This window comes from Trifolium pratense, linkage group LG2, assembly GCF_020283565.1.
Source record: "Trifolium pratense cultivar HEN17-A07 linkage group LG2, ARS_RC_1.1, whole genome shotgun sequence".
NCBI lineage: Eukaryota > Viridiplantae > Streptophyta > Magnoliopsida > Fabales > Fabaceae > Trifolium > Trifolium pratense.
The window spans coordinates 55,845,443-55,871,913 of NC_060060.1; the positions used below are offsets into that span (position 1 = coordinate 55,845,443).

General features: G+C 34.9%; 4 protein-coding genes across 4 annotated transcripts; 3 read left to right on the forward strand and 1 right to left on the reverse strand.

Moving 5' to 3' along the window:
• Positions 1–509: 509 nt before the first annotated feature.
• On the forward strand, positions 510–6,577 carry LOC123909070 (cyclin-A1-4-like). Its single transcript, XM_045959844.1, has 12 exons — positions 510–679; positions 806–1,051; positions 1,742–2,165; positions 2,299–2,432; positions 3,379–3,471; positions 3,874–4,007; positions 4,161–4,236; positions 4,342–4,418; positions 4,504–4,540; positions 4,627–4,776; positions 4,875–5,015; positions 6,027–6,577. Exons 1-12 carry the CDS (start codon positions 563–565, stop codon positions 6,087–6,089), a joined length of 1,692 nt encoding a protein of 563 aa, XP_045815800.1. The 5' UTR covers positions 510–562; the 3' UTR covers positions 6,090–6,577.
• Positions 6,578–8,170: 1,593 nt separating this feature from the next.
• Positions 8,171–11,774, forward strand: LOC123905597 (cyclin-A1-1-like). The gene is made up of 10 exons (XM_045955267.1): positions 8,171–8,557; positions 8,723–9,143; positions 9,238–9,374; positions 9,848–9,940; positions 10,156–10,289; positions 10,411–10,486; positions 10,576–10,686; positions 10,909–11,058; positions 11,153–11,287; positions 11,394–11,774. Exons 1-10 carry the CDS (start codon positions 8,363–8,365, stop codon positions 11,454–11,456), a joined length of 1,515 nt encoding a protein of 504 aa, XP_045811223.1. The 5' UTR covers positions 8,171–8,362; the 3' UTR covers positions 11,457–11,774.
• A 1,478-nt stretch (positions 11,775–13,252) lies between these two features.
• On the reverse strand, positions 13,253–19,949 carry LOC123905596. Its single transcript, XM_045955266.1, has 2 exons — positions 17,861–19,949; positions 13,253–13,411 (listed from the first exon to the last, which is right to left on the reverse strand). Exon 1 carries the CDS (start codon positions 19,947–19,949, stop codon positions 17,895–17,897), a length of 2,055 nt encoding a protein of 684 aa, XP_045811222.1. The 3' UTR covers positions 13,253–13,411; positions 17,861–17,894.
• Positions 19,950–20,116: 167 nt separating this feature from the next.
• Positions 20,117–25,048, forward strand: LOC123905598 (chloroplast processing peptidase-like). The gene is made up of 6 exons (XM_045955268.1): positions 20,117–21,706; positions 23,619–23,681; positions 23,767–23,835; positions 23,972–24,058; positions 24,166–24,233; positions 24,428–25,048. Exons 1-6 carry the CDS (start codon positions 21,479–21,481, stop codon positions 24,492–24,494), a joined length of 582 nt encoding a protein of 193 aa, XP_045811224.1. The 5' UTR covers positions 20,117–21,478; the 3' UTR covers positions 24,495–25,048.
• The last annotated feature ends 1,423 nt before the right edge of the window (positions 25,049–26,471 follow it).

Sequence of the window (26,471 nt, forward strand, 5' to 3'; positions counted from 1 at the left end):
ATACCAGACAACAATTCCAGCTTGTCCAGTTAACAACGCTCTTATTCTAATGTGGAGGTTATCAATAGATATTATGGATGAATAGTTCATAAGGTTTGAGTCGTCTCCACCCATTACGGGATAGGTTCCTCTTCCATGGAACTTTTACTGGATTGTATCCGGTGTATATATCCCAACCCTCAATGCTTTTTTTTTAACAATTGGAATTATCCGGTGTATATCACAACTCCTATTATATAGGGATGACATTTCACCGAAAGGAAATGTCACGAGAGAGGATCTCCTCCCACCCATTACTGTTTGATTTCAACATTTGATTTTCATTAAATGTTAACGATTGACATCATCATAGTATAATTAATGTACAGCTCAGATCAGTGCAAGACAAAAAACACGAGGAGAACTGCGGGGAGACAAACCTAATAGATGTTGATACGTTTACAAGTCATGCAAAGCACGGACGGTCGAGATATGTAATTGACTAACATCCGACGGTGATAATTGCCCCATTTCGCGCTCTCGCATACATACGAATATCCCAACTCAAACTCGTTTCTCTTCTATGCGTGTTTTTGTGCCTGCGCTGCGTTATAACAAAACTCACAGTGATCATCATCTTCTGAAAACCAATCGCCTCATTTTTCTTCAATCATCGATTTACCATCCAGCACACTCTCAGGTAAATTCCCGATTCAATCTCTTCACACCAAATCCAACAACCTTAATCGCTTTTTTTTTTTTATACTTATTTTCACTAACGAAAGTAATTAACTGATTCAATTCCCCGTTTTTTCACTGCGATTAGGGTTTTTTCATTTTCACTTCCAATCACAAAATGTTCACTCGTAGCCGACGTTTTCCTTCTTCTGATGCATCATCCTCCGAGAAGAAGAAATCATCCGTTTCAGATAATCCAGTTTCAAGCAAAAATGTCATCAATGCCGTCAAAACTCGCTTGACGAAGAAACGTCCTGCTCTTGCCGACGTAACCAATAGCAGAAATGCCTCTATCGGTAAATCCTCCTCCGTTGGTGCTTCATCCAAGCCCATGGTAATGTTATAATCATTCACTATTTTACTATTCTATTAAGCTTTCCGATTTGTTTTTCGTCGCTTATTGTTTGATTCGAGTTTGTGTTTGGTTTGTTCCTGTTGTGATTGGTGTTCAGGCAACATTGGTTATTTGATTAATTAGTTTGGTCCTTTTTATTAATATGGAACAATTTTGGTGAATTCGCATAGGAATAATCAATGACTATTATAATTATGATAGAATCGGGTTTGACTAATGAATTCTGTTGCATAATCAATACTCATAATACTCCTTATTATAAGAAAAAATTTACCTTTTAGATTTATTGAATGATCGATGTATCTGATCCATGATTTAGACTTGATACATCCATCTTTCAATCAACGTAGAAAACAATTTTTCCTTATAATAAGGACTAGAGGGAGTAACGGAAATATATCATGAAGTTGTGTTGACGACGCATGAGAATGACATAATAACATGCATGGTTTAGTTTAGCATATAGTGAGGTAATGAGGTTCACCTTTTTGAGGATTATTTTATCAAAAACATTAGGTCCCACCACATGTGGAACTTTTGCACATAAAGTTAAACTATATAAAACAATAAGAGTTTGGTTTTTAGTGGGAAAGTGTATGTATATATAATAAATTGTGTATGCATTGATTTGGGGTGTGTTCATATGTGTTTGACTTATGTACCTCGAAGGTTCCATGCACGTCCAAAACTACAAAGACAAAGAAGGATTCCGTTGCCAGTTCGCAGAAAAATGTTATGCCTGGGAACGTTTTGCAACCCTCGTTAAAGTCAAGTGGATTATTGCGTTCCAAAGAAGCATGTTCTACCAAAGCTAGTCAAACTAAGACTGGAGTTGAAGCTTTCGTTGCGCCAAGCAATGATGGTGCTGTTTGTCCTGATTTTAAGAACAAGGTCTGTGATCCGAAATGGATGGACATTTCTCCAAGTAATTCATTTAGTGGTTCTACTCCACTGGATGAGAGCATGTCAACCAACAATTCTTTGATGACTCCGGAGTTAGAATATATTCGCAATGATGATATTATATCGGCCAAATCAATTGAGAATAAAACATGCAGCATTCTCAATATTTCAGACTCTTCCAAAATGGCAGGTTTGTTTTATTAAAAGCTTAATCTTATACTTGACCTTTCTTCTTATGCTTTGGCTAATTTAGTTAATACTTTTTTCAATAATTATAATTTGTAATGTGGATCAATCATTCTGTTGCCCTTATATGATTTTAGGGAGAATACAGGATGTTGACACCATACTGAAGTCAAGAGCAAATGAGATTGTAGACATTGACTGCAATATCAAAGACCCACAGTTTTGTGCATCCATTGCCCATGAAATCTATGAAACTTTGCGTGCATCTGAGGTTTGTCATCTTCATTTATTTTAATGTTTTAGTCATCTGTTGTAATTGTCAAGGTGATAGCTAGCAGTGTAAGTTCCTGGTTCATATGGTGCTTTTATAGGTTTAGAAATTTATTGTTTGTGTTTGTTACCTTAAATTAACTAAATGCACTATTCGTCTTTGAGAGTATGTTTGTGTTTATATACTCTATTCCACTTTATACCACCAATTTAAACACACAGTAGGCAATGAGGGTCAAACATGTGATACATTGGAATGTTGAATTGGACCCATTTATTGTAAAGTAATAGAGTAAATGTCAGTGATCTGATGACCCGAACTTCTTGAAGTAGCACATGCAAATTTATTCGGTGTACAATTGTAGAATGTTTTATTTTAAAAACATCTAATTTATCGGTTCAATCTATATTTGAACATTAAATTGAATTGCTTTGCCAACTAAGTTTGTCTATTTCATGTCTAAATGTTTATCAGAAAGATTTGGATTTGGAGTAATAATTGCAAGAGTCATATTCATGTCAAGAAGAATATTAATTATATAATTAGGGTGATATTCAAGTTGAATGCATCGTTTGTATTTTCCTCTTTTGTTTTGCCTTTCACAATTGTTTATCTCTTCGAATTTGGCTTTGACATATGATGAGTGCAAAATAGTTTATAAAATTAACAATTAAATCATGTTAAGACTTAAGAAACTTATTAATTTGATTTAGACATTTAGTCCCTCTTAAAGGGCTAGTGTCTTCTATTTTGACACAAGGTAAAAAGATAAATGACTAAATTGGCATGATATATAGCTTCTGGAAGTTCCAAATATAGGTTTATCTACCGGATCATTTCTGCAGTTATGCCTGTGGTTTAGAACTTAAACATGTATATAACCTTTCTCTCATATTTCTTTTTATCTTCTCTCTACTTCTTTTTCACCCTTTGCTTTGGTTTTCAGAAAAGTAAAATGCCATCTAAGAACTTCATGGAGAAGATACAGAAAGACATACATGCTGGCATGCGGGCAATGCTTATTGATTGGCTTGTGGAGGTAAACTATGGTGGGTAACGGTACTGCCAGGGTGATAAACTTATTCCAGGGGATTTGTTCTTCTCAATGTGCTACTTTTTGAGAACTTTATTTGTAATTTTTATTATATGTCTCATCATATACTCATATCCTTATAAGTGGAACTTTAGGTTTCATTAGAAAATTTATTTTGACTATTATTCTAATTACTTTGTTGTGTCAGTTATTGAGAGATTTAAATTCTCATGCTAGGAGAGGTAAAGATACCACAGCAATGGCAGTGGATACATTGATATTTGTATAGGATTCATTGAACTTGCTTTTTTTGTCTTTTTTCCTCATGATGGAACCAGAGAAGAGCCGTATCCTTCGTTGAGTTTCTTTTGAAATGTTTTTCACCTAATTTCTCTCTCTCTATTGTAGGTTGCCGAAGAGTACAGACTTCTACCTGATACACTATTTTTGGCAGTTAACTACCTTGATCGCTATCTTTCAGGCAAAGCAATGATCAGACAGCGGTTACAACTGCTTGGTGTTACCTGCATGATGATTGCTGCGTAGGTTCTTATCTATTAATTATTGTTTGTTAAGTAATATCTACTTAATTTGTTTCATTGGACAATGCTTGTTTCAATTACCCGTTTTCTTGTGTTTGTCCTGCATTTGTATATGTATTTCATAAGAGGTTATAAATTGTTTGAATTTGGCAGTAAATACGAGGAGATCTGTCCCCCCAAGGCGGAAGAGTTCTGTTATATAACTGATAATACGTATTCTAAGGAGGAGGTTTGGGTTTTGTTACTCATCTATTGATTGACTCATGACTGCAGTTTTGGATACCTTTTTATGGTTTTAGTCTCCTAAAACAATAGATTTGTGATATTATTGCAGTTGTTGGACATGGAGTCCTCTGTGCTGAATTTCTTGAAGTTTGAAATGACGGCTCCTACAACTAGATGTTTTTTGAGGTAATGAGTGATTTTCTTCATGTTATTGATAAGTGCAAGTTGGAGTAAATTGACATAGTATTGACTTGTGAACATACCAATGCAGACGCTTTGTTGTTGTTGTTGCCCAACACACATGTGAGGTATGTATTTCAATTGAGATTATTTTTTATTTCTCTTATTAGGATAATAATGACAATTTTTTATGTTTACCTTGTATTGTTTTCAGGTTCCATTGATGCAGTTGGAGTATTTGGCCGACTATCTAGCAGAGTTATCGCTTCTAGAGTATGACATGCTTAAGTATACACCGTCGTTAATAGCTGCTTCAGCCGCTTTCTTGGCTAAATATATACTACTTCCTAGGAAGAAACCTTGGGTACGTATTGCAAGAAACCTATTTTACCGAGGAATATTTTTCTTTTCATAGACACATATACTGATGTTGTGTGCAAATATGCATATGTTTGGGTATAGAACTCTATGCTGAGGCATTACACAGGTTATCAAGCATCAGAATTGCGTGAATGTGTTAAGGGATTGCATCTGTTGTACTGCAATGGCTATCAGAATTCACCTTCCTTTATTGCTATCAAAGAAAAATACAGTCAGCATAAGGTGAGAATACCTTGTTCTTGCTCTCTTCTGTATGGGTGTATTAAAATTGGGTGACTTAAAATCAGTCTATAATCACAATCTTTAGTTCTTGGCATTTTTCTGCATTTTGTTCATCAGTTTTGGAGTTCCTTCAACGCGGATTCTAATAATTTATTTTAAACAATTAAGGGCTAAATGGGCTTTATAAAGAAATGTGACTCTCCACCCATTTCATTGTGTGCTTACCCCCCCTTCTGCGCAAAAAAGAAGATACTAGATAACGTAAGACTTTGCTTGTTCCGAGCAGTCTTGTTAACCATTGATTAAGTGATAATCATATTAAGAATTGATAGAAATTTATTTTATTGCACTAATCATTTGCATTCTATTTAAAATATTTTCTCACTGGTTAGAAGGTAAATCAAATGGAGGATAGTGTAGTAATTAGAAAAACCATCTAGGAATATCTATCTATAGAGTATAGATATGATTCAAGATAAAAAAAATCATAATTCAATACACATGATAGTTGAGGGCGGGAACTGTTCAGTAAACAGAAAAAGGTTTGGATTTTGTGGGATTTGTAAAGCCAGAAACTAACTTCACGTAATTAAGGTTGCAATGCATGCAAATCAGTGGGGTATGAGTATCGGGGATTAGATTGAAAGGTGTAAAGGGGTTGCTCATTTAGAAACTATATTATTCTACTTGGTTATAATTTATAGTCAGCAATTACTAGTACCGTTCACATAAAAACTGGATTTTGTTTCTTGGGTTTCTATTAGAATTTCAGTCATCTATGCCATCTATTTATGGCTGCATATGGCTTGAACATCTGGCTCTTATTGCATATGTCTGCATGGATGTCTTAGCATTTTTTTAGTTTTCAACAAACTGGCCGCTTGTGTTTGGGATTAATGTTCTTGTTTATTATTAAACACTTCTGTTATCATGTTATGCCTGTTCATCTTTATCACCACTTACATGTTACTAATTGATTTAATATCGTTTCATGTTAATATATGGATTCAGTTCAAGTTTGTGGCGAAGAAGTATTGTTCTCCATCAATACCAGTAGAAGTATTTCACAACTGAACCTATATACTATTACAAGAAAGGCTAGCAAAAACACTTAGTTGGAGATTTTTGAACACAATCTTTGTGATAGACATATTTTCCAAAAAGTGATATATTCCCCAGACAACTAAATTGACTTTTTTTGAGAATAAGGGGGGTCACAGTGTGTTTAAAATGTATCAAAAAGTGTTACTACTATATTCAATACTTGGGGTGTCTTGTAGTCAAAATAAAAATAAATAAAAATACTTGAGGTGTCTGCTGTGGAAGTTCTGGATCATTGGGAGCAAATGGATTTAATGTTGGTTGTAAAATTTTGCCTATGCCAATTTTGTGGCAATCATTTTGATTTTCAAGGTACTGTACCATGTCCATTTAGACACACATTCATTCTTTAGTCTATGTATAGGAACTCCTTCTAGCAGATCTTGTTGAATAAATACTAAATTTATCAGTTGAAATTCTGTCTAAACCAAATCATAATCATTCTATTTTTTATTTCTTTCCATTGAACCTTCTTTTATCCTTCATTTTCTCTCCTGATTCATGCGAGTTAGTTATTATCCTATGAAATATGCAAGTGTTCCTTTTTTTGTTTTTGTCATGTTATTGATAATTAATCTCTGACAAATGTCAATGAACCCAAATGGCAAGACCATCTTTAGTGAAGTCTTAGTCTGGTCACAATTATGCATTTGTCTTCCAGAAGACTTTACATAATGTTGGTTTTCATTTTTATGTTTTACTTGCAAAATACATGCGCATCGGCGCATCGGTGCAAGTATGCGAGTTTCTATTTGATAAAAATGTCGATATTATAATAACTAGTCGTGCACAATACATGACACTTTTTTTTCTTTTTAGATATTTAAGGGGCACAGTGGCTTGAAAAATATTTCCCTCCCCATTTCCCATCATAGGGTGTTTTTTTTTTCTCCATTACGGGGATGATTTGTCTTGATCTTGCATATGACATTTTTATTTTTTTCATTCTAGACCAATTTGTACTATGACCAATTTAATAACTAAATAAATTATTTAAATTGTAAAAAGTATTGTGGTAGTGTTTATGTTAATTTAATTTACTTTTTCAAAATAATAAAAAATATTATCCTCCAACATGATTTACTATTATTTTTCATACATTGTATTACTAATTGAAGAAAATATTCAACTCATTTATTTTTTGAATTAATTTTAGTAGTATACTCCTGCATACACACACGGTCGTGCGGTTGACCGTGCGTTGTGGCGCGCTAATTTGAATAATGTATTTTGATATTGCTAATTTGAAGTATCATAAAATTGAGTTGACACATATAAATCTACTTTTTGTTTTTGTTGACAAAAACATATAAATCCACTTAAATATTATAATTGTTTTTTGTCCAGTAGTCTAATGAGTATAAATTTCATCTTAAAAATGAATAAATTGAATATTCAAAGTTCGAACCCCGACTACTAAATAATATATGCGATATATCTACTAACTGAACTAAAATCACATAACTAACAAAATTTCAAACATAATCCCCTAAATCACGAAGACTAATTTCTGCAATGACAAAACAAAACATTTTTGGAATGTGACTCACACACTAAACTCTAAGCTATTCAATTATTCAATGCACCCCAGCTGTTTATATAATGACAAAATATAACAACATTTTTCATGTAAAAAAAAAATACAAATATTTTCTTCCCTGAAATACTACTAAAGTCTTAATAGTCTTAATACTAATTTAATTTTTTAATTTAAGTTAATCCCTCTCGCATCTCCATACACAAATTTGAATTCTGCAGAAAATTTAAATTTAAATTAGAAATTAGAAAATAGACAACTAGGCAAAAAATATGGTTGGGAATTGGGATTCCCTTCTTCTCTTCCTCACACAGTAAACGACAACATATTCAGTGACCGTTTGTTTTCAAATTCAAATTCAAAATCCATAGCTCCTTTCTTCCAAATCCCTCAACTGCAGGGTACTACTCTTAAATGGGCCCCACTCCGCTCCTAACCAATACCGAAAACCTTAATCAACGGCCCAGATTCTCTCTCATTTTAAACCTTCCCTTTTCCCCGCCTCAAAAGCACAATTCCTTCATAAATAATCAAAATTTATTGCACTCACACAATACACACTCTCACTCTCTTTTTCTTTCTTCTTTCTCTCTTTTCACTCAAAAAGTTTCAATTTCAAAGTAACGCTCTGATTCTGAAACCATATTGCAGAGTTCAAATCTCTGTTCTTGATTCTTTCTTTGACCTAAAACAAGTTCAATTTTTGAAAATGTCTAGTCATAATACTAATAATCGTCGTTCATCTTTTTCGTCTTCAACAACGTCGTCCATGGCGAAACGACAACCTCCGGTAACAGTCACCGCTTCAGAGAACAACGCCGGAAAAGTTCTAGCTTCTGCCAAGAAACGTCCTCCTCTTACCAACCTCACAAATCAAAATGGTCCCCGCAATTCATCATCTTTGGTATTTTTTTCAACTTTTCATTTTCTTTAAAGATTCATTATTTTTTCAATTTCATCACAAAATAATGACACCCATTTCAATTTTCTTGCAAAAAAATGAAACCCATTTCAATTTTATCACAAAAATGATTTTTTTTTCTTTCTTTTGGGTTGTTGTTATTTTCAGGTAACTAAAGTTGCAAAGACAAAGAAAGAATCTTCATTGTGTAATTCTTCGAGCTCAGCTATTTCCGGCAACAAAAAACCTACTTTGTCAAATGTTAAATCGGCTACTGTTGTTTTTCCTAAGGCCATTACAACTAGTACCACTAGTTCTTCATTTTCTGAAAGAAATGGAGTTAAGAATGAAGTTTTTGTTCCATTGGTTAGTACTACTTTCAATGTTCCTGTTTCGAGTAGTATGGATTTATCGTCGCCTGGTAAATCGGATGGAATGTCGGTCTCTATGGACGAGACAATGTCGTCTTGTGATTCTTTTAAGAGTCCTGATATTGAATATGTGGATAATAGTGATGTTCCAGCTGTTGATTCTATTGAGAGGAAGACTTTTTGTAGTCTTAACATTTCTGATTCTAATTACCCAACAGGTTGAATTTTGTTGCTGTTTTGGTTTTTATTTGGTTACCCTTTTGGTTTTATTAGTGGATTTTGAAATGATACTATTGATTGGTTTGTTTGCAGGTAATATTTGTAGTAGAGACATTCTAGTTGAGTTGGAAAAGGGGGAGAAAATTGTTAATATTGATAATGATCATGTGGATCCTCAGTTTTGTGCATCTTTTGCTTGTGATATCTACAAACATTTGCGTGCATCTGAGGTATAACTTCATTTGCCACAAAGGTCTTGATTTTGAGTTTAATAACTGTTCTGATATATGCTATACACAAGTTATAAGTTATAATGTAAGTAAAATCATATTTTGTCAAAGTGTAAGCAGCTTCAAAGTGCAAAACTATATGTCTATTGTGTTTTGTTGATTTTATTTACACTGATTAGTTAAACTAAAATGGTCTTAAGGACCAGCTTCTCGTGGGAAAGGGCCGAGAGTTTGGTCGGTAAATAAGTAAAGTATGACAAAAGATTCTTCTAGCCAAAGCTCAAATTCGGGTACTCCTGATCGATTTGACCTTCATTGAAAATCATTAATTAATCACTTAAAGGCAATCACTTGGTTACATTACTTAGTTTATATAATAGACTAGAAATAGAAATGTAACAAATTCTACTACCAAAATATTAATTATTGATTGTTAAGTATATTCTGATCTTTTCCAATTTCTGTAATATCAGGCAAAGAAAAGACCTTCCACAGACTTCATGGAGAAAATTCAGAAGGACATAAATCCCAGCATGCGTGCTATATTGATTGACTGGCTAGTCGAGGTAATGTTTCTAGTTAGTCAATTAATCATATGGACTTTACAATTCCTACATTTAAAATCCTTGTGTTGTTCAAAATTAATATATTTGGATTGGGAGTACATTGCAATTTGCCAATGGAAACACACAAGTGATACATTCTTTTTGGGAACATGTCTCAATGTAGAGTTTAGTATGGAACCTCTTTGTGTGTGCTAACTATCTATTTCGAAATGCAGGTTGCTGAAGAGTATAGACTTGTACCAGATACATTGTATTTGACAGTAAACTACATCGATCGATATCTTTCTGGTAATCCGATGAACAGACAACAATTGCAACTACTTGGAGTTGCTTCTATGATGATTGCCTCGTAAGGAAGCATACAAATTTGTGTTTTTATGATAAATGTTTTATATCTAGTCTAGCTATATCATATAGTCATGATTAGGAAGCAATAAGAATAAGAATTGATTTTTGATTGTTGTTGGCAGTAAATATGAGGAGATTTGTGCACCTCAAGTGGAGGAATTTTGTTATATAACTGATAACACATACTTCAAGGAAGAGGTTTGTGTTGAAAATCTTTGGTCAGAGTTAACCTGTTTTGTTTGTTGTAATTGAAGTTTGCATATCTGAAGCAAATCATTCCTTTGCAGGTTTTGCAGATGGAATCTACTGTCTTGAATTTTCTGAAATTCGAAATGACTGCTCCAACAATTAAATGCTTCTTGAGAAGATTTGTACGTGCAGCTCAAGGAGTTGATGAGGTAACTTCTGCGTAGATTTATAAGGCACTTAATTTTCGACACTTTTTTTCCGCACAAACCTGTAAGAAACACATTATATATATAAACTAAGAAGTAATTGGAGTAGCTAGTAAGAACACAGATTTGATAATTATAGCATTGATTTCTATTTTGTATGGTAGATGATTCTAATTATTAGGATTCAATTTCTAAAGTATTTGTGGTTTCATTTGCATTTCTCAGGTCCCTTCACTACAACTAGAGTGCTTGACAAACTATATCGCGGAATTATCTCTATTGGAGTACAGTATGCTTTGTTATGCTCCATCACTTATAGCAGCTTCTTCAATTTTCCTGGCAAAATATATGCTTTTCCCTTCAATGAAACCATGGGTATGATGCTAATGATAGAATATTTTATACCAGTTTCATTATGGAATTATAAACTTTGCTTTGCTTAACTTGCTGGTTCTGATTTTTGCCGCAGAATCCAACATTGCAGCATTACACTCAATACCAGCCTGCTGATTTGTGTGTTTGTGTAAAGGATCTTCACCGCCTTTGTTGCAACAGCCCTAATTCCAATTTGCCTGCAATTAAGGAGAAATACAATCAGCACAAGGTAACATATTCCTCTTACCTTTTAAGCACACATGTCATACTACCAAGATTGTATAATCTGTTTTGGTAATTGGTAACAGTCTTCTGATAATTTGTTTGTTTTACAGTATAAATATGTGGCCAAGAAGTACTGTCCTCCTTCAATACCTCAAGAATTTTTCCAGAATTGAGCAGAGTTGAAATGTTGAATGTCCAATTTCCAGTTGGAAAGCGTTCGGTCGACACAAAGGGCTTCTTGTATCTGCTTTAATTGATGTCGACAAAGTTTACGCTTCAAGAATCAACTTGTATCATTAGCTACTGCTTCTGTGCAGCTTTAGTGGCTAGATAGATGTAACCGGTTTCTAAATTTGTTTCCCAATAATGGCTAGCTAGATAGATGTAATGGAAAATGAAAACAAATTTAGAAGCGAGTTTAGCATGACAAGGTTTTAGTGTATGATCATCATTGTGCTAGTTGATGCAATCTTTCTAACCTTTTCATTCAATTCAAGGTTTTAAAAACAGCTCAATAACTAAATCCAGTTAATTATCGCATGTTTATAATGTAAATGATTTCCATCAAACAAGTCTAAACAATCCAAAGGCAGAATGCAAAAGGCCAATATCACATTAACAACAAAAAATGCTCACATACTTATCACGGAAATTTTGCCAAAACCAAGACCACTCACTCCGTGGTGCACCATGATGAGCAGGGAAATCTGTTGTAATGAATTCTATGGTTTTGTGAATAATGAATTAAGTACCTTTCGTTTGTTGTAATGAACGTGTTTATTTTACAGTTTTGTACTATGCTATCTTGTGGTTGTGTTATGGCTGAAGAGTTGATCTTTGGAATTGGATGTTTGTCTGCTTTTGATGAGTGAATTCATGTGAATTACGATCAATTTTGGCCATATCTGCATAGTTGCTTGATAAATACATTTCTGAAGCACTTTGTATCAGATAATTTAATCAATCAAGAACATCCAATTTAGCTCCATAACATACAGCCTCTGGAATAAATTTATACATCGAGGCATGAGGTGTGCACCCTGCTAGATCAAAACTACTTCCTTGCTTATAAAAAGTTTAACGATCATATGGTATGAATTGTACAATACAGCTGCAAAATCACACGAAGATCAACCAAGTTATCTATATGCTTTTATCACCAACTTCAGCTGATTGGATACATTTTCCACGGTCATGAAAGAAATTATTTCACCAAAAACAAAACGAAAGAAATTAAACTTCTGACTGGGCTATGTTTTCTTGTTAAAAATTTTGGCTACCCGATCTTGTTTCGATCAAACCGTAGGATAAAATACAAATTGTTTAAGCATTTCTTCAATAGCTATCATGTCAAATTGTTTACTGAACCTAAGTACATTTTTTAGGGACAAAGTAGATTTTTTAAGGTAATCATAATCTCTGCATCTAAAATGGTTCCTTCAAGTTCTAGCACTTAACCACAAACAAACTGTAACCATTGATAATTCTTACCTGCTATTTGATCACAATAACCAAATTAAGCCATGTATAAAGAAGGAAACTGATAAAAAATGTTGGAAAAAGAAGGGAACAACATTTCTCAATGTTGAGTTCATTATGAAACCTCTTTGGTGCTAACTATCTATTTCGAACTGTAGGTTGCTGAAGAGTATAGACTTGTACCAGATACTTGCAACCATTAGGAAATTATAAATTTTGTTTTGCTTAACTTGCTGGTTCTGTTTGTTTTCAACAGAATTCGACATTTCAACATTACACTCAAGGTTTTAAATGAGGTAAGATGGATAACTCAATTGGTTTGAACTTAGGATTAAAGAAGTTAATGGTCCAGAGTTCAAATCCTAACGAAGGTAAAAAATACTATGACTAACATACCAAATTACAAACTTTGTCCGTTTAAAAAAAAAAACTCAAGGTTTTAAAAATAGCTCAAGAATTAAACCCAATTAAATATCGTGTGTTTATAATGTACTAGTAAATGATTTTTCATTTCATATTGCTGCTTCAAATTACATATCCACCAAAAAAGTATGCACAATCCAAAGGCAGAATGCAAGGCCAACATCAAATTAACAACAAAAAACCCTCAACCTACAACTTTAACATCCCACCCTCAATTATTTACTATATGTTGGTTATTTAGTGAAATATAGTGATTGTATAAGCAAGAACTAAGATGTAATCTGACTGCAAAAAAGCTTATTGTATTATTGAGCAGCAAAGCTTGGTACTTAAACAGCCATAAGGAAAAATAAAAAGGCAAAACATTTACTATGTAACTGATACTTAGAGACTTTAATTATTCTGATCCCAATAACTAGTTTAAACTTTATTGCCTAGAAATTAGGAGAAATAAACATTGATTGAGCAGCTCATGGGTCATTCCATCAAACACTCCTCCTTGGCACTAGAGCTGCATATTCCAAGCCTTTTCCTCATGAACTCAAATCTGGTTTTTGAAAGTGCCTTTGTTAAGATGTCTGCATTCTGATGTTCTGTTTTACAATAGACAAGCTGAACTTCTCCATCCTTTTGAACTTCTCTTAGATAGAAAAACTTGATCTTGAAGTGTTTGGTTCTACCATGGAACACTGGATCATTAGCAATTGAAATTGCAGCTTGGTTATCCACAAATATCTTTGTGCTTTCTGTTTGATTCATGTGCAAGTCTGTCATGAGCTTTCTGATCCAAATAGCTTGATTCACAGCAGCAGCAGCAGCTATATATTCTGCCTCTGCTGTCGATTGAGCTATAACTTCTTGTTTTTTTGAACACCATGAAAAAACTCCAGAACCTATTGTAAAACAATAACCTGATGTGCTCCTCATATCATCAACACATCCAGCCCAATCACTGTCAGAATAACCAAGAAGGCAGAAACTTTTTACTTGACTGAACCTTATTCCGTAATCAAGTGTGCCCTTGACATATCTAAGAATTCTTTTAGCTGCTTGAAAATGAATTTCACTAGCACAATGCATGTACCTTGATAATAAACTTACAGCATACATGATATCAGGCCTAGTTGCTGTCAAATACATCAAACAGCCTATTATGCTTCTGTACAATCTCTCATCAACCTTTTCAGCTTCATCTTCTTTGCAAAACTTCTCTTTTTGATTCATTGGAGTTGTAGCTGGTTTACATTCTTCCATATTGAACTTCCTGAGAACTTCTTTTGCATATTTTTGTTGGCACACAAATATTTTATTTTGCTTTTGTTGCACCTGCATTCCAAGGAAAAATGTCATTTTTCCAAGGTCCGTCATCTCAAAAGCACCTTTCATTTCCTCCTTGAACTTGCAAATAAGTTCCTCATGACTTCCTGTAACGAACAGATCATCAACATAGAGTGATACAACAAGTATTTCATTATCAACCTTTTTAACATATAAGGTAAATTCACTTGGACTTTTTGCAAAGCCTAAGTTCATCAAGTGTCTATCTATTCTGCTATACCATGATCTTGGTGCTTGTTTTAGCCCATACAAAGCCTTATTTAATCTATATACCTTCTCCTCCTGTCCTTCAACAACAAAACCCTCTGGTTGTTCAACAAATATTTCTTCTTCTAAGTATCCATTCAGAAAAGCTGACTTGACATCCATTTGATGTATAACCCAACCATTTTGTGCAGCTAGAGCTAGCAACAACCTTATGGTATCCAATCTAGCTACTGGAGCAAATGTTTCAGAAAAATCTACCCCAAAGATTTGGGCGTATCCCTTAACAACAAGTCTTGCCTTATACTTGTTTAGGGAACCATCAGAATTAAGCTTGGTCCTATAAACCCATTTGACTCCAATAGCTTTCTTATGGTTAGGTCTGTCCACCAATTTCCATGTCTGATTTTTTTCAATCATCTTGAGCTCCTCCTTCATCGCATCCATCCATTTTTTATCTGTTGCAGCTTCTTCATATCCAGCAGGTTCCATGATCGCAACATTACACCTCTGATAAATGTCAGAAAGTGATCTTTCTCCTCTAACAGGTTCATCATCGACATCTTCATTCACCTCTTGGAATTCAATCTTGTCATTTTCCCAGCTCCAGCTATCTAACTCCATGAATTTTACATCTCTGCTGACAATTATTTTGTTTTGATGTGGCAAATATATTCTATAGGCCTTAGCAATTAAGCTATAGCCCACAAAAATTCCTGGTTCTGCTTTCTTATCCAACTTGTCTCTCTTAACTTGATGTATATAAGAGAAACAAAGGCAGCCAAATGTCTTCAGATTAATTAGCTTTGGTTTGCTGCCATGCCAAGCTTCAAATGGAGTCTTTTTCTGGACGGCTTTTGTTGGCAGTCTGTTCAAAAGAAAAACTGCAGTATTTGCTGCCTCTGCCCAAAATTCCTTTGGCAGCCCTTTGTCATGAAGCATACACCTTGCCATCTCCATAATTGTTCGGTTTTTCCTCTCTACAACACCATTCTGTTGTGGAGTGTACGGTGCTGTTAATTGATGTTCAATGCCTGCATCTTCACAAAATTTATTAAATTTTTCAGAGGTATATTCAGTTCCATTATCCGACCTGATCACCTGCATCTTGCTTCCACTTTGAGTTTCAACCCAAGCTTTAAATTTCATGAAAATACCAGCAACTTCAGATTTAAACTTCATAAAATAAATCCAACACATCCTTGAATAATCATCAATGAATGCAATGTAATACTTACTGCCATTCAATGATGGTGTTTTCATAGGTCCTCCCACATCTGTGTGTACCAATTGCAGCTTTTGTGTGGCCCTCCAAGTATTGTTTTGTTGAAAAGGAAGCCTTTTTTGTTTCCCATATTGGCAAGCGATACATTCAGGAGGCATAACTTCTAATTTTGGCAAGTCATTCACCAAGTTGTTCTTCTTCATAAAAATTAGAGCAGCATGATGGAAGTGGCCCAATCTCTTGTGCCAAAGCATTGTACTGCTAACCTCCTTGTGCATTGCAGCCTGCTCCTTGTTCATGAAATCTAAGGCAAAACTTTTGCCTTTCATTTGAATTTTGAATACCTCTCTACCTTCTGAATCTTTAATCATGCAATTTTTATCTTCAAAAAACACCTTATAACCTTTTTCCAGCAACTGTGGAACGCTCAACAAATTTTGATTTATTTCAGGAACAAACAAAACATCAGAGATAAGTTTCAAACCTGTGTGACCTTCAATGGCCACAGTTCCTTTGCCTTTTACTTCAATGTATGCTCCATTTCCAATCTTGACTTTAGAGAGAACATTTTCATCAAGCTCTCTGAATAGCTCACGATCATAAGTCATGTGATTTGTACAACCACTATCAATTAGCCAACTTTCCGTGGAGTAATTGGAAGCAAAACATGATGCAGTGAACAACTGCTCATCTTGTGATTCATCCTCAGCAACCTTGACTTCTTGTTGTTGTTGTTGAGATTTGCATATTTTTTCCACGTGCCCTAACCGACCACACTTGTGACACCTTACATCTGGTCTCCACCAACACTTTTTTTCTGGATGATTAGTTTTTTTGCAATGAGGGCAGGATGGATACAACTGAGTGTCACTGTTTTGATCATTGTTTTTGCTGTTTGAAAAACCTTCAGAGTTGTTGCGACCTTTTCCTTTTTTGTTGATTTGCAACTTGACTTGAAATGCACCCTCCATAGATTCCTCTTGCCTCATAAGCCTTCTTTGCTCTTGTGCCTTCAGTGCATGTAATACTTCTGCCAGTGTAATATCGCATAGATCTTTTGTGTTCTCCAAGGTGGCTATAGATGCTTCATATCTTTCAGGTATTGTCACAAGAATTTTTTCTACAATTCTTGAATCAGGAAACTCAGCACCCAGCAACCTAACCTTGTTGGCAATGTTGAGTAATTTATCCGAGTACTCTTTGATTGTCTCAGATTCTTTCATTCTTTGTTGCTCAAATTCTCTTCTTAAATTTATCACCTGCATGCTTCGTATCCTCTGGTCTCCTGCATATTCTTCTTTCAGATAATCCCAAATAGCTTTCGCTGATTTGAGAGTCATGATTCTAGTAAATACAGTTTTTGAAACACCAGCAAATAGACATGCTTTTGCTTTTGCCTTCTTGGTTTTTCTCTGTTTGTGATTTCTAATCTGAGCCATGCTTGGATTTTCTCCTAGTGGCGGAACATCGTAATCTTCTTCTACAGCTTCCCAAAGATCTAAAGCCTCTAGGTAGGATTCCATCCTCACAGCCCAAAGGTCATAGCTTTCTCCATCAAAAATAGGTGGAGCAACCTGCGAAAAATTTGTTCCGGCATCCATTTCACAGATCCCGTAAGAAGATTGCTCTGTTACCAATTTGTTGGTTATTTAGTGAAATATAGTGATTGTATAAGCAAGAACTAAGATGTAATCTGACTGCAAAAAAGCTTATTGTATTATTGAGCAGCAAAGCTTGGTACTTAAACAGCCATAAGGAAAAATAAAAAGGCAAAACATTTACTATGTAACTGATACTTAGAGACTTTAATTATTCTGATCCCAATAACTAGTTTAAACTTTATTGCCTAGAAATTAGGAGAAATAAACATTGATTGAGCAGCTCATGGGTCATTCCATCAAACACTATAACACATACTTAAGTTGTTTATGGCATCATCATTTTACATACCACACTGTGCATGTAGCCCTGTACCGACAATGTAATTTGGTATGTTGTCGAGCCAATGAAGATCATCAAAAGAACAATAAGGTCCACCCTTAGGCCTCTCAACATTTACTGGCTTGATATATTTGGGAGACCAAGCAGGAGTTCCATCTTCATATGAATTATGTGTCAATCTTGTCAAACCTGAACCATCCAACCTAACGGTAAATATTTCACCGTAAGGTTGGTAAGCATGCGGGTTTGAAATCGGTTCAGCTGATATACCAGCATAGTCTGACGTAAACACAATGCTCTTTCCATCAGGACTAAAATACGGGTGGTTCGTTCTACCACCCGATCCACTTTGAATCAGTTTCCTCAAGCCAGTTCCATTCGGGTGGATCAGGTAAATCTCGAAGCTTCCACTCCCCGGGTCATGACGATCCGATGCAAAAGCGATCCATTCTCCATTAGGGGACCAGTTGCACATTGTATCCGTCCATGGACCCTCTGTTAACCTTCTAAGTCCGCTTTTCTCTCCGCCAACTGAATCCATTATGTAAAGATTCTTATGCCCCGTTCGACCTGAACGGAACACAATCCGTTTTCCGTCAGGCGATTGTGACGGAAATGCATTGTTCTTTCCGTCATGAGTCAACTTTTTAACAATGTTCCGATCAACATCAATTGATATGATATCAACCTGCGTGCTCTCCGAAGCAAATGTTTCTCCAACTGCAGTGTAGATTACACCGGGTCGAACCCGGTCCCAGGCAGTCGAGAATGCCATTGAATCAGAAACCTTACGCCGGTTTGAACCGTCCCGGTTCATAACATAAACCCCAGGCATCTCAACATAAGCAATTTGGTCTCCGGATGGTGAAAAAACCGGAAACGAACCGGTGAACTGGAAGAGAGTTAAATTTGGAACGGGGCTCTGAACATTCTCTAGCAAGAACTGGGGACTACTATTACTACTTTCCTTTCCCCTACACTTATGATACCCGACCCGAGTTGAATCGGGTGATATAAACGGGTTGAGATGATGAACGTTAGGCGAGACCAAACGAGTTAACTCCTTGAACTCGTTGTTAACCAGATCAAACAATTCAATGTGACGGAAACTAGAATCAGCTCTTCTCGTCGCAACGGCGATGAATTTATTATTTCCTGGCGAGGTTGCGGGTGTGAAAGCATGTAAACCCGGTGGTGTGACTCGTTCGATGATAACCGAGTCAGAAGAAATAGAATCAGCGCTAAGAATCACTCTGTAAATACTCCACCAACCATCATTACCTCTCCGGTGAAAGTAAATAGTCCGATCGTCGATCCAAGATGGCCAGCCACCGTGCTCAACCACCTTGTATCGTTGAGTTCCGTCTTTAGTAAGGAAAACATAGATATCTGTAGTGAGATCCTCTACTTCGCCGGACCAACCTTGTCCGCCGTAGGAAGCGACAGCAGTCCATTTTCCAGACGGAGATACGGCGGGGCTGAAATCAGCGACGCCGTAAGGAGTGAGTCTTTTAGTTTTACCTGTTTTCAGATGAGTTGAATAAACGGCCGTCCAGCTTACACGTGGCACGCGAGGATTCTCGTGTGTTGACACGTAGATTAAATATTCACCATCGGTAGTTAAAGTTGGTTTATCTTTGATCGAAACTTGAGACTCAGACTCTGTTTGTAACAGAGGAAGTTGAATTCTGTTAGTGATATCTTTTTCTGATTCTGTGTAAACGGCGTCGTAGTATATGGTTGGAAAACCGTTTCTCTCTGTGACGTAAACGAGTTGCAGAGGAGGTGGGTTTTGGTCTGTGGGGAGTTTGATGGATGCGTGATTGGAAATGAAGTGGCCGTTAAAATTGACGGAGTGGCCGTCAGTGAGTTGTAATTCATTGTGAGGGTTGTGAATTGGGAGAGAATAGATATCGAAAGCGTAGAAAGCTCTGCCAAGTGTGGTGAAGATGATGCTGTCGCTGGTGGTGGTGGAAGAAGAATAATCTTCAGTGGCCCATAGTAATGGAAAGGCTAGCAACAACAGCAACACTATGCAGAAGTGTTGTGCAATCATTGTTACTAATTTTGAGTGTGTTTAACTAAAGAAAAAGGAGTGGAAGAGAGAGCATTTATGTGTATAGGTTCAGATTACAGTTAATTTTGCAGATAAGATAAAGTGAGACGTGGAGCCAATCCATTGTTCATTTGTTTGTCTTTGGAAATCAGAGGAGGAGCAATCTTTTGTTGCTTTTCAGTTTTCATCTGCTAAAAAAAATGGAGAGGAACTGGACAATTTTTGTTGTACTCTGTTTTATTTGAAATTGGTTATGAGACTGGACAAATTAGACAATAAGGGACATGATAAAAATAAAATTTTTTTGTCCCTCACTGAATCACAAGATAACTTTTTGTCCACAATACAACTATAAAAAATAAAAAAATACCCATTTTATTTTCGAATATAAAAATATTATCGTCTTATATCTCTCCGATACAGTTTTGTCATGTCATTTATAAAACCAGTATTTCTAAGCTACTAGCCTACTATACTGTTTTTTAAAATTTTTTATTAAGAATGTTTTCGTGTGCACTGACGTTTGCTGCAGATATTTCTTTCTTTCTCGTATCTTCTGTGTTGTTGACACATTTTTATCATGTTTTTGGGTGTTGGGTTGAGCTAACTTGGGCTTTTACAATTTTTAATAGCCCATAACACTAACACCTCCCCCTAATAATCCATAGACCTCTTCTTTTCATGCTCCCCGAGTCTTGCACGCGCCCCTGGCCTTCTAATTCTACCCCTTGCAACGTAGGATGCAAATGTGTATATAGCAAAAACTAGGGAAAAAATTAGTTTGCATCCTAGAATGCAAAAATGTGAACCTTATAAAATGGGGACGAAGAAAGAGTGAGAGATACAAAAATTGAAAAATATTAGATTTTATAAGGTTCACATTGCGCCCCCTGAATTTGTTACTTAAGTAGCGACCATTTTTGAAAGTTCTAAGGGCGAACAAGAACATCTAGGGGGCGCGAAAAGAAGAAGTAATTAATCAAGATCACTTAATAAAGTACAATATATTTTTTCCCCGGTTAAGTAGCCTATAGTGGTAAGAAATTCTACATTAAAGATGAATAAGTGGAGTGTTTTTAAAGTTTGAACCCCAGCTCATGCATGTGTATAATGCAACGATCCTACCAACTTAGTTAACTTTATTGGTACAATAGTCTTGCAATATTAATCAAAGAGGTAATAGATATTACTGAATTTTTTTGTAATTCGTTATTCCGGTTGAAAGTGTATATATGTTGCGGTTAATAATTCTGACATAAACAAAAGACAAAAACATTGGTACTGTAGTGTTACTGTACTTTATGTAATAGTCAAAACTCTCAAACGCGTAGGCATAGAAGTAGTAGTAGATCTCTCTTTTCCTTTTTGTTTTTGAGGAAACTTAATCACCAAGTTTAGCCAAATAGCTCCACAATTCTGTTAAATAAGAAACTGAAAACTCATTTCACACTCTGCAACTTTTTTCAATTTTTGGTACAAACAATCAAAACAATTAACAATCACTTAGTTAAGTAATTGAGTGTTGAGAAATGAGCTTCTTGAGGCCATCTGCTATGTACAATTTTGTGTTTACTTATCCTTCATCACGATGGATGCCATGTCAAAGTTGGGGATTCCTTCGATGGCCGGGTCTTGAAGGCTTCTTTAGGCTTTTGGTGGTTTTTCTTCTTTGGTCTACCTTTTCTCAGCTATGCTACATACCTTCTTCTTCTATGTACCCTACCCTTCGTGTTGGCGATCGAATTATTGTCGAAAAGGTACATGATCTACACATAACTTAAGTTTCTGTTTCTGTTATATTATATCTGCCTTTATTATGCAAGATCTTATGAATTGAAGAGTAATATTCCATAATCATATATTACAGGCCAATGATATGCAATTTTATTCCATATTCCATGCATTTTAGGTATATTTCATTGCCTTTTTAGGTATCTTTCCTTAGATTCTAAATTTCTAATTGATATCTTGATTCTTGTATTGTATCTAGACTTTTTATATTCAAGTACATTTTCACTTTCCTACATACTTTACCAATTGCAAATACAACGGATTTTAAGTATTTCATTATAGGATTTTATGATATCATTGTAGTTGTTAGCATTATGTAGCGAAAAACATTGACTGTTGTTTTATGTTGCTGCTGTTGTTTGCAAGTTGCCGCTGAAGAAGTTTTGAAAATTTGAATGAAGAGTTCAACAATTAATGTATTAGTTTCTGTTAGCTTGATGATACTGCTTAAGGGCCCGTTTGGATTGGCTTATTTTTGAGCTTATGCGAAACAACTTATTTAAATAAATAAGCTTGTATGCATTATTATAAGTTTTTCAAGATCGTTTATGAGAAAACAACTTATAAAAATACAATTTTTGTTAGTGAAAACTTATGAATTAACATAAAACTTAATTTATTTGCATAAGCTATTTTCATAAGCTAAAAAATAAGCCGAATCCAAACAGGCCATAAATATGAAAATAGTGATCAGGTTTTCATACATCTTTCTAGGAAAAACCTTGGTCAAAACTTTGATTCTTGAATGACATGCAGAAATGGCATTATGCATTATGACATTGAGTTCAACCCTTGACCAGTTTTTGGATGGACTTAAGTTCAAGTTTTTGGATCAGTTTTTTTTTGTTTAACTAATAATCCTAATTTGATGTATGATAGTCTAGTTTTTCCTTTGTGATTTACTGAGAATTGGTTTTCCAATATACGTTGATATCTAATATCGGCAATCATTCTACGGGATTATATTTTATAGTCCAAAAAATATACCACGCCTTATAACTAGCAGTTTGCTGAGATCTGGGCGGAGTTTGTTTGGTTGTTGGTGTTTACTTTTTGCCCGGAAGAGCTTGATTTGACAAGGGTGTTCTTCTGTGAGGGATGGTTCTGTTCCGCTTCAGTTCAGCAATGTTTCCGCTCGGGTTTTAGTTTGTTGGGGTAGGACATGGAGTTGGAGTGTGCGACTTTTGTGTGTCCTTGTTTGACTTTGAAATGATGTTTGTATTTGGTGATGTTGTTCTACTGCATTTTTTGCAGTTTTGTACCTTTTCTCACCATTTGTATGTCTTATACTAATGGTTGAATGTTGTAATATATTAGCCGATTCAAAAAGAAACTAGCTTTATGAGAAATAGAATAGGCTTGTTGGTTTAGTTTAGTTATAATATTTGTACTTTGTGTCACATTAGTCGGTTCCACTAAGGCTGTTAGTTAGTAGTTGTTTTCTGTCCTATATATAGGGTAAGATATAACACAAGTGTAACTAAGGAGTACTTGGTTTTATGATGTATTTGACTAGCACCTGTAAAATTTGGTTCTTGCTTGTTCACCGAGGACTTATTATTATTTGACTAGCACCTATGGAATCGAAGTTTCAATTCTTAAGGAAAATGTTGAGATCTTGCATAGACTAGTGATATGGCTTAAGTAGTCCAAACTCCTTTTAAGGATTAGTCAATCCTCGCGCCTTGAACCAACTTTTGGGGTTGAGTTAAGCCTAGCGCAAATTCTAAGTAGTGAAAAAGATACCATCTATCATGCATTTTTATGCATTCCGAAAGAATGAAATTCACAAAAATTATGGGACAGACAGAGATAAGATCAATGCATATTTTCTGCTTGTTTCATCTCTTTTTATGTTTTACTGGTTAATATCCTCAGGCTTCATATTACATCTGGAATCCTGCTATACATGATATTGTGACATTTCGGGATCCAACGCAGGTATGTTGTGCTGGTATTCTGTACTGGTATGAAATATTATGTATGTAGCATACTTACCGTTACATGATTCCTTTTTTTTATGTAGCATTGTGAAGACAACACAGATGTGATTTTTATTAAAAGAGTTGTTGCAAAAGAAGGCGACACTGTTGAGGTACTAATACTAAATGTCAATTGAAATTTACAATATACCAAAATTAAGTATCTACATGGTAATTTTATAAATCCATCATTGCTAAGAAAATATGTGAAGGTGTTGTTTATTATTTCAATTGTCTAACATTTTGTAGGTTCATCATGGAGGACTCTATGTCAATGGTGTCGCTCAAGAGGAGGATTTCGTGGTAGAGCCACCGACATACACAACCGAATTAACTGTGAGACCAGTTTATTTTCAGTTCTGATAAGTTCTATGTCCTTATTTGTTTATATATTCAATTCAATATTCGGATATTTCCTTTCGTCATTGCTTATATCCTTGCAGTATGTTCCACAAGGCCATGTTTATGTGTTGGGTGATAATCGCAACAATAGCTATGATTCTCATGTATGGTAAGTAACTTTTACAGCAAGTTACTCTACTTTCATTTTTCATTCTCCATTAATTTTGAAGTCTTGATGTAAATGCAGTTAGGCCATGTTTTCTCTTGATCAATATTAAAACTCTTTCTCTTAATCAATATTATTAATTTATTATATTTGACCTCTTGTTCCTCTTTGTCGTATATCGATCCAATGACGAACAGGGGACCACTTCCTATGAAAAACATAGTTGGACGATACGCCATGCGCTGTCTCAGACCAGTAAATTGACACTATGTGGTGGAGGAACTAAACCAGAGTTCTTTTTTCTTTGATTTCCATGAAGAGTTCCATCTTCCATGTTCTAGCTCGCTATTCGGTAATGAATAGCATATCATATGCTAACTCTTCATGGTAAATGGATTCTCACATGCTTACTCATAGTGATTACTGAGGCTTCCCTCTCTCAGTAAGAGTATGCAACGACGTAAAGACGAAAAAAATAGCATGTCTTTTTGAATGGTTTATTGTAGTTTGAAGCATGTCATTTGCATATCATGGGAATATGAATCTTTGTTTTTATTTGATATATCTATCTTGTTTAACCTAAGGTCAAAGAAAGTTGTGAAAGACAAATGTGTCCCTCCTTTTTCCTTGTAAGAATTTTGCTATAGAAAATAAGTTGATTGTGAAAAGTAGGAATGGATGGTGTTGTTTTTTTTCTTATATCAGGGAGGTTACCTCTAGAGTCTATGTCTAGCCTACTTGAGAATATGGATGAATGGTTGAATTAACCATAACTTTATCAAATTATATACTATACATATAAGTATATTATATATGGATGTGTAATTTTGTGGTTTTTGTCAATGTCAGTGGTCTCCTTTTCATCAACTGGCTCTTAATAAAAACTTTGGAAGATTAAATATGCTATTTGGATGGTGGCTGTGGCTACTTAAAAGGGTGGAGGAAAATTTTGAAATATCTACTTATTGTTCTCTACCTTCCATTATTTTGAAGCTTAAACTTGACAAATAAGAAACCAAAGGACCATTTGCTTTGATTTGATTTGGTTCCTCTAATTGACAAGTACACTTTATTTTTATTTTTTTTACAACAAAAAGTAGATTATTTCTTGGTTTAACTTTGACAAAAATATATTCTTCAAAAAAAATATTAAATATATCATAAATGGTTTTTTTTTTCTCTATTTATTTACTCACTACTTATCGTTTATTTCTGATAAATAGACACACATGATAGATTAGTGAAACCTATTTTAATGAGTAGATTCTACTAAAAAGTTTCACTAATCTTTCACGCATCTTTATCTCACTCATAAATAGACGATGAATAGCGAATATCGGACCGAGTTATACTAGGCTAGTAACTACTAAAAAACCTCATTAATTAACACGTACAATGTGGATATTAGTTTGTGTTAGATGGGCTGGATCGATATAGAAGAAAACCGCATGATGACTATTTTTTTTGCGTCTTACATTCTTCTCGCACGCCCTGTACGTTGTTATTTTTACTCTTCTACTACTTAAGTGACGAACATTATAAAAATGAGAAATTTTGTAAATGTCATCTACTACCTAAGTAATAGACGTTATTAAAAAAAAATATGGTAGGATATTTTTAGAGTGTATCCGCTGCCTAAGTAGCGGACATGAGTATTTTGGTAAGTTCAATGCGTATATGGAAAAAGAAATTCTCTGGATAATGACCATCTTTGGTTTGGAGCATATGATTTAGGATTTAGAGATCTCATTTTGCCACCTTACTCATTCTGGCGCGCACCCTGCAAATTTACCAAAATACCTTATTACCTTTATAACACCTTATTACCTTTATAACGTCCGCTACTTAAGTAGTGGAAGGGTAAAAATGAAAAGTCGTAGGACGCATGAGTAACCGGTAGGGTGACAAAAGTAAATCTCTAGGATTTACACCCCCACTCGGCCCAAAAAATTCATTTAAACATTATAACAACTTAATAAATAAAAAAACTTATTAATTCAAATAAAACAACACCAATATCGTGAGCTTAGTTTAGTTGGTAGAGACATCACACTGTATGTGCAGGAGTCTGGGTTCAAACCCGGGACACTCCACTTATTCACCTTTAAGGTGGATTTTCTAGTCACTAGGCTATTTGACAAAAAAAAAAACACCAATATTGATATTATGGATGTGTTTGGTAACACAAATAAGCTAGTTTATAGTTTATTATAGTAGCTTATAAGCTTGTTTCATAAAATT